General features: G+C 35.6%; 1 protein-coding gene across 1 annotated transcript in view; it reads right to left on the bottom strand.

The window, feature by feature from the left end:
- Window positions 1-11,705, bottom strand: part of PCLO (piccolo presynaptic cytomatrix protein) — a 346,987-nt gene that overhangs the window by 22,305 nt on the left and 312,977 nt on the right. Inside the window, exon 23 of the mRNA XM_081800627.1 lies at window positions 7,863-7,936. Coding sequence (XP_081656753.1) covers window positions 7,863-7,936 — 74 coding nt within the window. The remainder of the gene's footprint in view (window positions 1-7,862; window positions 7,937-11,705) is intronic.

The following is an 11,705-nucleotide window of genomic DNA, read 5'->3' as shown; positions in this document are numbered from 1 at the left end:
AACAATGAATCATGGAACACTTCATCTAAAACTAATGATGTAATGTATGGTGATTAACATAAGAATAAAAAAAATAAAAAAAATAAAAAGAAGAAAAAAAAAAAGATGATTTGAATGTAAAAGGAGGTCTACCTTTTTCTTCCACAGAAAGATTCAATATTGTACGTGTTGATACTGTCTAAATTCCTCACTAACATTTAATACTTCCCAGTGTTCACAGAAGCATGAACTTCCCTATCCAACCTGTGTACAAATTTCCAGTTTCTCTGCTCTCCATTCACACCCTTTGCTCCAGTTTCACTGAATTGCTTTCCCCCTTACATATCTCGTATCCTTTCTTCCATTTGCATCTTTCTTCACCGTGTTCCTGAAGCCGGGAATTTGCCTCTCTCATTGCAACCTATTTAGATCTGGTCCATCTTTCAAAGCACCTGTAACCTCTTCCACAGAATCATGCCCCCGGACTCCCACGGATTTAGCAACGCTTTCCAATGCCCAAATCCTAAAGCACATAATTTGCTCTCGAATTTATGAATCATTATCACAATTCTTCTTTGCATTATACTTATTAAAGTTAATAAAATATTTAACAGCAGGTATGGCAGTCTCCAGCCACTATGAATGCTTTGGCTCTACCCATTGACTGAGGATGCGCGCTTGCTCGCTGGTCGATTATGAGATAGAACATCCTAGATCATAAGCCCTCTCGGATCAGCATATGTATTGAATTGATCTCTGTAGCATCCAAATTTTGAACACAATGTCTTGCACATAATAGATATACTATTTAGCTCTGATCAACTATAGATATACAAAAGCAAAGGAGATGTATTAGCAAAGTCAGGTCAAGAAGCTCACAGAAAAGCAAACATATTCAATCCACTGAAAACAGTTTTATAATATAATGTGCATATGTTGGTCAATTTTTAAGCACAATTTGTGTAAGTAATCAGATGATACAGAATAATCCACTAACCACAGTTCCCTTGATCACATCCTGACCTCAGCATTGAGATAAAAATCAAATAACATCACATTTTCTTAATGATTTTAACAAAACATCTACAACGATAAATATATTGTAAATAAATCTTGTCCATCATCATCTTCAATAAAACTGAACTTAAATAAAGATAACTTTTTATTTAAAAATTAAGTCCTTGAGTAAGAGATACAAACTTGTAGTTATAAAATAAATAAGTCACAGCAATGAAAAGCATAGCATTAGGGAATATAGTTACTAATAGTGTAATAACATTATTTGATACAGGCAGTGACTACAGATCATGGTGAGCGCTGAGTAATGTATAGAATTGTCAAATCATGGTGATGTACACTTGAAACTGATATAACACTGAATGTCAACTATACTTCAATAATAAGATTAATTAACTCCTTGAAAGATTATTCGTGACATCAGTAAAATGAACAGAATCAGAAAATTCCAGAATAATAAAAGAAGTGATATACAAAAGACAAAAAAAAAAGACATTTCATATTTAATTTGAAATTTCCTTAGTCTAATTAGAAAGAGAGCCTGAAGAAATGGAAATAAATGTCTAGTGGGTGAAATGAATTTTTCTTCAGGATCAAGATTATAACTATTATCTGAGCTGGGGGAACTCTACTAGGAGCTCAGAAGGGCAAGGACTAAGTCACATTCCACACTGCAGCCCAGGGCTTATCCCAGGGCTGGTCACAACAGGTACTCCATAAGTATTTGCTGAGAACCTCTGGGATGCCCTTAAAACAGCTGTTATTATGTTCTAACTGAGGGCCTTTCAGAGTGTGTTGTATTTCCCTTTTTGCGGGCTAATATTTAAACAACCCAGCTGGTCATGGAAAGAGGGAAAATTGAATGAATGTTAAAAAAAAAAGAAAATAGAAAAAATCTTTTAAAAAAATGTTTCTCAGAACAGGATAACAAGATAGAGACTCCAACCCTGAGGCCTCGATTTTTATTGGTTTAATGCAGGAAGTCATTACTGTTCTGCACTTGTTTCATGGACTTTGTAAAACATGTTCATTCACCTTAAAGGCACTCATACTAATCACCACTGGAGCTATGTAAAGAATGTATATGTGTATACAACAGACTTGGGGTGCCAGTTAAAATGAGATTGTTGCGGTCATCATAGACTTTCATTGTTTCTACATAAATTGTTATGCTTTTTCAACAACAACCAAAAAAACCCCACTTTCAGTAAGATGTTGAATCGAATCTTGTTCTCTGTCCTACCCCTTGGCCCCCGCCTCCTTGGGTTAGCATTATTGGTGATGTGCTTTCACAGACTCAATTATTTGAAAACATTTGCGGGTTGAGTTGAGCATATTTCTATAATGGTAGAGGTTTATTTGTTCTGGCCCATTGAAAATGGAAACTGAGTGATTAAATTAAGAAAATAAATGATGTATTAGGGTTATTTGTTTTTTAAATACATGCAGCCAGGCAAATTAAACCTCACGCAAAGTGTGATTCTTAATGCCTGCTGCTAAAGCTTGTGAACCCCTGGTTTAGGAGAATAAATGGGTGAAGCCAGGCACTCTATGTAATATACATGGATGCCCACCAACAAACAATAACACTCTTAAATATATCTAGTTAAAACAATTTAGGAAAGAGCCGGATCATCTATTAAGGATATTAGAGGGTTTTAATGTAAATTGGGAAAACACTTGTCATTACAATTGGGAAGGCTAATTGATTTGATCTAAATTTTTAAGAGGAGTGGTCTTGCATATCTCTTCCGAATAGTGCATGATATTTTGTCAGTCTTCACTAATATCACTCTTGGATGAAATCCAAATGGCCCTCTTTTATATTCACTTGTATTTATTTTATTTATTTTTAAAAAAGATTTTATTTACTTATTCATCTGAGAGAGAGCTAGAAGGAGCAGGAGCCGGGGGTGGAGTCAGGTGGGGTGGGGCGGGGTGGGTGTCTGGAGAAGGACAAGCAGACTCCCTGCTGAGCAGGGAGCCCGACGCAGGGCTCCATCCCAGGACCCCGGGATCATGACCTGAGCCGAAGTCATACGCTGAACCGACTGAGCCACCCGGGTGCCCTTATATTAACTTTTAATTTAATTACAGCTACAATGTAAGGGATGTTAATCATGTGTCAAACACCGTGTTTATTTGCACTTTACGTTGTGCACTTATTTAAATTGTGAAAGTTCAACCAGTCATTAGCAGAGACAGTCCACAGGAGTATTACCATTTTTTTGCTACAACTTAGGTTGGAACTCTAGAACCTTTGGTTGATCTCATATTCTGATCCACTGAGCATGAGATTAATCAGCATGAGATTAAAATTTATGAGCAACTGCGATAGGGAAGATGCAACATTATTGGAGAAAATGACTAAGTTGAAAATGATTTTTTAAAAAATCAGAATGCAGAATAAATAGATTTACTCAGTAAGTAGAACAAGGACATGACTAGCATTAAAAAAATATCTGTAACATGCTCCACATAAAATTTCAACGCCATAAAACATGACTTTTTGTATTCTGTACACTGTAATTCCAAAACAAGAATAAAAATGTTGTAAAAACAAACTGTCCAAAGGTGATTACTTAAAATCTATGATATACTCTGATTTAAAGTATGCATATCTATGTAGATCAGTTTTCCTTAGAGTGGACCAAGGTGTGCATAAAACAAAGTGCTTAAATGGGTAATATGAAAGACTCAAGGGGTAGTAGAACACTCAAGAAAATCTTACTAAGTGACAATTTTTCTGGTGTCCTGATGAAGAATTTAAAGGAGAAAAAATCCAGTCAAGAAACTAAATATTAGGTCTAAAACTAAACTGAAATAACTCTGTTTTGTTTGTTTGTTTGTTTGTTGTTCTCCCACAAATTGGCTATACATGTTGACTGACAACAAAAGGAAATGAAAGCAATCCTCTGGATCGCTCAAAATAAAATGTATATCATAAATATACCTGAATTACAGCACAGAGTTGATTCTATATTTCTATGGGGACAAAGCAAAATCTTGTACGTTTTCTTCTTATCTGCTTAGAGTAATTAAATTCCTGTATAGTTTAATAATTTTCTCCCCACTCTCTATGTATTCTTTTTTTTTAAAGAGTTATTTATTTTGAGAGAGAGAGAGAGAGCATGCGCATGGGGTGGGGGGAGGGGCAGAGGGATAGAGAGAATCTCAAGCAGACTCCCCACTGAACGCGTAACCTGACATAGGGCTCGATTTCATGACCCTGAGTTCATGACTTGAGTGGAAACCAAGAGTCAGACCCTTAACTGAATGAGCCACCCAGGCGCCCCTCTATGTATTCTTTTAAATTTAAAATTGTTTGTAAGGTTAAATACTTATTACAGATTTCTTCTCCATATTATTAGCAATCTCTTATATATCTCTTATAGTTGGACATCTTCATGCCCAACTTCATATAGATATGTAAATTATAAATTTGCTTATTGTCCAAATTTCAGAAGTAGCTCAGTCAAAAACAATCTATCCAAAATATTGTTACTAAAAGGGCACATAACTATAAATGACTCACATTAGATTATGTATTCCATCTTATCCCCATCCTCAACCTCCAGCCCTCTCTGCTCAATAACTAATCTGAGATTAACTATTGATAAGAGTCAGTTCACTAAAATATAAATATATTGACTCATAAGTTTAAGTAAAATATAAAATAGCTTATGATTGGCTCCTTCTTGTGGGACTGATGGGAAAGGCAGTATTAGGATGAACAATTTTTATTCATTGACAGTTATTAACATTTATAATAAAATAATTTATAAACTTTAAAATTAAAAGTAAAATTAAGTAATTCAACTTTGAAAAAAGTACACATGAATTGCTTCTCTAATTACCTGAATTCTAAAGTCATATGAAAATCAGTGGGCATTTTTTTCATATATTATTATATCATTTATTCATTCACTCAACAAACATTCTTCTTTTTTTAAACCAAAAACATGAAAAGCTTTATGTATTCAAAGGAAATGATTTAAAAACCATGAGAGAAATTACAAGAGAAAATAATCAATGGAATATTGTACTGTGCTTTTTTTTATGTTACGTTAATCACCATACATTACATCATTAGTTTTTGATGTAGTGTTCCATGATTCATTGTTTGTGTATAACACCCAGTGCTCCATGCAGTACGTGCCCTTTAATACCCATCACCAGGCTAACCCATCCGCCCACACCCCTCCCCTCTAGAACCCTCAGTTTGTTTTTCAGAGTCCATAGTCTCTCATGGTTCGTCTCCCCATCCGATTTCTGCCCCCCCCACCCCCGTGCTCTTGCTGCCTGAAAAGATCCGATTCAATATTAACCAAAGTCCCTGATGGATGGCATATAGAAGTTCAACAAACATTCTGGAAGCGACTCTATGGGTAAGGCTTTCTGCTAAGTGCTGGGCCACCAGGATGACTAAACCATAGCTCTAGTCTAAATGTTCAACTTAATGGAGGAGACAGGCATAAAAACAGGTAAATTCAAGTCAAAGAACAATGATAACAAAATATGCACATTGTAGTGCAGAGAGGAGCAGACAGGAGCAGATCTGGCTAGTGGTAGAAGAGCATAGGAGGAGAAGGATGCAAAATCTGAAAGAGGGTGAATTAAGTTCAGGACACATGTAATCTGATTCATCTATGGGATCTCGAGGCAAAATGTAGCACTGGCCCTACACCTCTGGGCCCTTGGGTTCGTTCTCCGGCTTCCCTCTGCTCTCCTATCAGGGTAGCTGTCCCCTTGGCTGCTTCCTAGGCTCCCCTGGCAGTTGGCTTCCAGCGGGATTGATCAGGCATTGACAGAGATTGGACAATGGGAAGAAGGAAGTAACCAGGGTATTTCTCCCCATCCTCGTCTATCTCCAGATGTATTTCTAGCATTTATTGTTTCTCTTCCTTGTCTCCTGCTCCCCGCAATTCAGGCTTGCCCTGGTTTCAGCTCTCAGGACAGTCACTTCCTTCTGCCACCTCACAAGTTCTGCTATTTCACTGCCACCTGCTCAGTTTCTCAGGGATACCATGAGTATATAATCATTGCCAGCCATCAGCTTCCTCTATTTTAAATATTCAGAGTGGTTTCCATTTTCTTGGTTGGACGCCTGACAGACATGAACTACTGGAGGCTGAATTCCAGGGAGTTTGGAGGGTAAATTTGGAACTAATCAACATACAGATGAGAATTGCTGAGTTTATGCAGAGAGAGGGTGTGTAAAATGGTTGGTAGATTGAAGGTGGAACCCTGGGGAAAAAGGCAGCAGATAAAGAAAACACAGTCTTTGAATGAATCTAAAGAAAAACTTTTAGTTGAATCAGAAGAATGTGGTATCTACTAATCCACAAGGAACCTTGGCATCATTAGCATCCAGCATTTGCCAGATGAGGTTTCTGAAGACAGATCAGCTCACCAGTTAGGTAACAGGACCAGATTTTTTTTTTTTTAAAGACTTTATTTATTTATTTGACAGAGAGAGACACAGCAAGAGAGGGAACACAAGCAGGGGGAGTGGCAGAGGGAGAAGCAGGCTTCCCACGGAGCAGGGAGCCCGATGCGGGACTCGATCCCAGGACCCTGGGATCATGACCCGAGCCGAAGGCAGGCGCTTAACGACTGAGCCACCCAGGCGCCCCCAGGACCAGATTTGAAATCCAAATCTGGGTTTCCTATTTCTTCATCTAGTGTCTTTGTGTTACTGTGCCATTAATCATTCTTTTTCATAGCAGGTGATTTGGCATCATTTGCTTGGGTTCAAGTTACTTGCTCTTATCTTGTGTGATATTTGCACCTCAGTTTCTTCTCATGTAAAACTGGTATATGGTATTATTTACCTTTATAGGTAATTTTAAGAATTAAATGAGATAATACACGAAAAGTACTTAGAATAGTATAAAGTAATTAAGATAGTTGAAATTACTGAGAGGTTGTGCATTCCAAGGGGGATAACAGTGCTGTCAGATCTTATCACAATATTATGACAGATAAGCTAGTCATTGCGCACCTTACAGATACTGAATATGTGTCTGCTGAAGTTAAAGACTTTCTTGCATTTTGTAATACATTTACCATTTGTTTAACAAAACCAAATTTAAGTTCAAACTGGGTTTTCACTTTAGAAGTTACTTTAGTCATTTTTTTCCTATAAAATGATTTTTATACCATTAGTTTCTTCTGAGCTCCATACATTTAAGATTTTCCATTTTAAGTGATGTTTCATGATTTCTTTTATTTTTTTTTTTTTTTAAGATTTTATTTATTTGACAGAGAGAGACACAGCGAGAGAGGGAACACAAGCAGGGGGAAAGGGAGAGGGAGAAGCAGGCTTCCCGCCGAGGAGGGAGCCCGATGCGGGGCTCGATCCCAGGACCCTGGGACCATGACCTGAGCCGAAGGCAGACGCTTAACGACTGAGCCACCCAGGCGCCCCTCATGATTTATTTTCTATTTGCATGGTATTTTAACAAAATTTTAAGATTTTCCATTTTAAGTGATGTTTCATGATTTATTTTCTATTTGCATGGTATTTTAACAAAAATTTTTAAAAATCTCAACAAAATATTTGTTTTTTACTGAGAAAGTCTTCTGATTCTCTCTCCTGTCATCCTTCTCACTCTTCTTTCTTGTTTAACTTTTTGGTACCCCTAAGTACTTAAATGTTAAATATAAATCAAGAAATTGGGAAATCGTTAAATGAAATTACAAAATAATTCTAATCTACTAGGTAACACAATGGTGCTGTACTTCCCAGGGTGTTGCCATTAGCATGTAGAAATTTGCATTTATATTCAAAGAGAAACAAATCAAACACTTGTAGTGTAACATGTAGATTCAGCCAAAATCCAGTACTGTAAATTTTAACTTACCTTCCGGGTCTGCTAGTCCCACTCCTACTCCTGGCTGTTTTACAGGTTCTTGCCCATTCTGCCCCATCTTCCCTCTGTTTCAAAAGAAAATAAAAGGTTATATATTTAGTTATGCTCTCCTAAATGCAAATGAGAAGACCAAGTTCCCAAAAAATAGAATGACATTATATATTCAGACCTGAAATAAATTACTTGAATGGCAAGTCTAAACACAATAAATCACTCTGTATCATGTTAATTTTAAAATAGGGGCTTGTTTCTTATTCTTACTTAGTCTGAGCATAATACCTCAAAATTCAGTGTCTTATTTATTGACTCATTTATCAAAGATCAGACTATCATGAAATTATCAAATTTTTTTGAGAATTGGGGTGTTGTTGTTTTTTTATTTTTATTTTTTTTTGCATTTTAAAAATTATTATTATGTTATGTTAATCACCATACACTCCATTTTTAACTCAAGAAGTGAGAAGAAGTTTTTATATCTTTATGTTTTGTTATGATGACTTGTACAGACCCTTTGGTGAGAAGGGAAATGTTGAATTAAATAACTTGCAAGAATAATATTGTAATAACACAGATTTTTATTTCACTTAGTGACTTTCAGATCCTGTCGCTGTTTTCAACTGTGCATAGCGTGTTAGCTTTTGAAGTCAGACCTCCTGGTCTCTGCCCCTGGCTTCACTATTTCATGTTATGTGTAATCTAAGGCAAATCTACTTAATCTGGTGAATCTATCTCTCCTTTTGTAATAAAAAGATAGTAACACTAGCTAGCTTTTGGGTAGGACAAAATCATGTGGAAAACAGTACTTAACACAGTGCCTGACACATCATAAAATTCAATAAATAGAAAATATTAATAGGTAGGTATGCACACAATTTCGGCTTTAGAATTCAGCCAGAGTCTACTACTCTTTTAGTTTCGGCCTCGAACTTTCTGGAAGGCCAAATTGATGAAGAATTCATGATACTCTGAGCACTGTGTGTTCAGAATATTGACAATGTAACAGCCCAAACACTATAGGCTACTTCTTATTTTTTCAGTAAGAGAAAAAGCTACGTGGCATAGAAAAGATTTTGGAATTGCCTTTATACATACTTATATAAGATGTTCTTAAACGATGAAATAAAAACACCTAAGTTTTAAAAAGGGTGTTTGTACAAAAGAACTCCTCGATACTATACTTTTTAGACAATAATTCTAACACAGCAGGATTTGCTCGCAATTAATTCTTACTTTCACAAAAATATTTGGTTTGCTGAATTTGTTGAGAATGTGATCGTATTTCTTTCTTAAGAATCCAATTACATCTCACTTGAAAACTGCTCTAAAGATCCTACCATTCTATAGAGATGGTTCTGCACATAATGAAAGAGGAATAGATATAAACTTAGAAATTAGTTTTATCTTGAAACCCATTACATTGTTCCATTATGACAATTCTAGGTCAAAGGTTTAAACACAAATTTTTATCAAGTGTGAAGGACATGAAAAAATGTTAGAAATCATATATATACTTATATACATATAGATACAGTCTGCATCTGAATATGTGCCAAAAAATTCTTGATTAAGCAATAAAAGGAACTTCAATTTGTGTAATTGCTTCAATGAGATTCAATACAAGTAGATGATAAATTTAAAAAAAATTTGCTCTGTTCCGATCAGACGAGAGAAAATCTTCATAACTCAGTAGCAATCTTACCGTGAGCAATACTAACAGAGGGAACCAAACGTCTTGTTACTGAGTCAAACTCAGATGAAAAGGAAAATCATTTTAGGAGTGTTCATCTAACAGATGAGAGTACTGAAAAATTACTCTTCTATATATGTCAAATTTTAACAAAATAATTATAATTTTTAGTAATAGTAAAATTTGGGTAATTTTTTATTTGATCTCACATCCTAGGTTTCGAATTTTAATGGTATCTGATATTCAGCTGCAGTCTTTGTTTCTAATGAAAACTGATTTTAACGTTAGGTGCACAGGGAAAATGTGTATGAGAGGCATTTCTAAGATCTTACAGGTACTTCTGCAGCATCGTGAAGCTAAATAAAATACGAAGGAAACTAGACTGTGGGTTATGTGAAGGATGCAATTTTTCTGAATTCCCGGGAGATAACCTTCAGCTCAGAACATGTGGACTACACAGTTTGTAATTTATATTTGTTAATCAATCACCAAACAGTTATTGAACTCTTATGTTAGCCTAAGCAATAATTGTGTTAGACACAAAAGGGCATATAAAAGAAATACCAAATACTGCTTTAGAAAAGAGAATTTTCTTTGTGCTCAGATGACAAAACAATGGTGTGTCCGAGGCAGTTTTGAAAGGTTTTGAGGAAAATGGGAAAAACAAAATTGGAATGTGGTATGTATGTAAAAAATACATAATCTAGTTCTACTTCAGATATTCAGATATTGAGGAAATAAAGTGCTTTTTCTCTGGAAGTTGTATCTTTATCATCAGTGTTAAATTATTTGAAAGGTATGGATAAATTGGAAGGATATTAAGTGATGTGTGGTTAAAAAAATCACAAACTCATATGATATTCACAGTCTAGAGAGAGAAATGTAATGAATTTGCTCAAATTCTCTTCATAGAAGATCATCAGAGAAAGAGGAGTAATGACATCAGACTCCTTTTAGAAGTAGTGTCCAATAAAAGAGAACTAATTAAATATAAATAACTATTGAATCCATAGCCTAAGTCTTAAGAAAAGAAAAAGATGGGCAGGTGATCCAATAATGTAACAATTTAAGTAGGAAAAATATAACTTGAAAATCATAAAATATAAATACATTTTTCACTGTACAAACCCCTTTTCCCCATTATTTTGCTTTTGTAATCTGAGCCATTATATAAATATTGGGAGTATTCTGGACGATAGAAGGAAAGATTTATAAAAACCTTGACACTAAAACAAAGAGAAATAGAATTCCACTCCCAGAAATGGCTTCACTCAACACTGGAGAAAATGAAGAAGATCCTTTAAGAAGAGCCCAGATCAGGGGTCTGCAAACTCCGTAGGGAGCCAGATAGGAGACGGTTTGAATGGTCCTGTACTCAGGTCTGCCCCTATAGGGCAGAAGTAACATTAGGCAACACATAAGCAAGTGGGTGTGGCTTCCAATAAAACTTCTTTTATGGACACTGAAATTTCAGTTTCATATAATTTTTATGTCTCACAAAATGCGGTTCTTCTGGTATTTTTTTTGCCCCCAAATATTTAAAAATGCAAAGGCCAAATTAGCTCAAGACCTTGCAAGGCTAGATTCGCCCTGACCTAGATCCTGGAGATGGATGGTCCAATGACGTTTTTCAAAACCTGGAAAACTAGTTCCTTGGGAGGAGAAGGAAAGGTTGGAAAGTCTAGATTTCGATACTGGAACAGACATAACCAACATATGTATCTTGGATGCTGCTAACTTTTGCCACCAACATGGCTAAGCCCATTCTAACACATCCTAAACACAATCTGCTTTCGTTTTGCATTCGATCCGCAATATTATTTTCTTGAGGCTTAACATATTACCAATGAACTTTATTCTAAGATTATGTACTGGGGACCCTGTATTACTTGATATTTGTTGTGGAAAATATGGAAACACTTCAAAATCTTCCTTTTTAATTGTGGAAAGATTACTGAAAAGCCTCTATGAGGAGCCCAATGTGTTATCTATTTCAAAAACGATATATGAGCTCTTTAAATATGTTTAAATCTCTCCTGATTCAAAGTAAATTAATCTAAGTTTATCTCAAACACCAATAATATTTGTGTTTGATCATTATGTGATTACCGCATCAAGGGACTACTGCTGCTGAACTTCATTTAGTT

Source organism: Leptonychotes weddellii, chromosome 12, assembly GCF_054177405.1.
Source record: "Leptonychotes weddellii isolate Sample4059 chromosome 12, ASM5417740v2, whole genome shotgun sequence".
NCBI classification, from domain to species: Eukaryota; Metazoa; Chordata; class Mammalia; order Carnivora; family Phocidae; genus Leptonychotes; species Leptonychotes weddellii.
The sequence above is the reverse complement of the archived record's forward strand: the minus strand, read 5'-3'. Positions and strand labels throughout refer to the sequence as shown.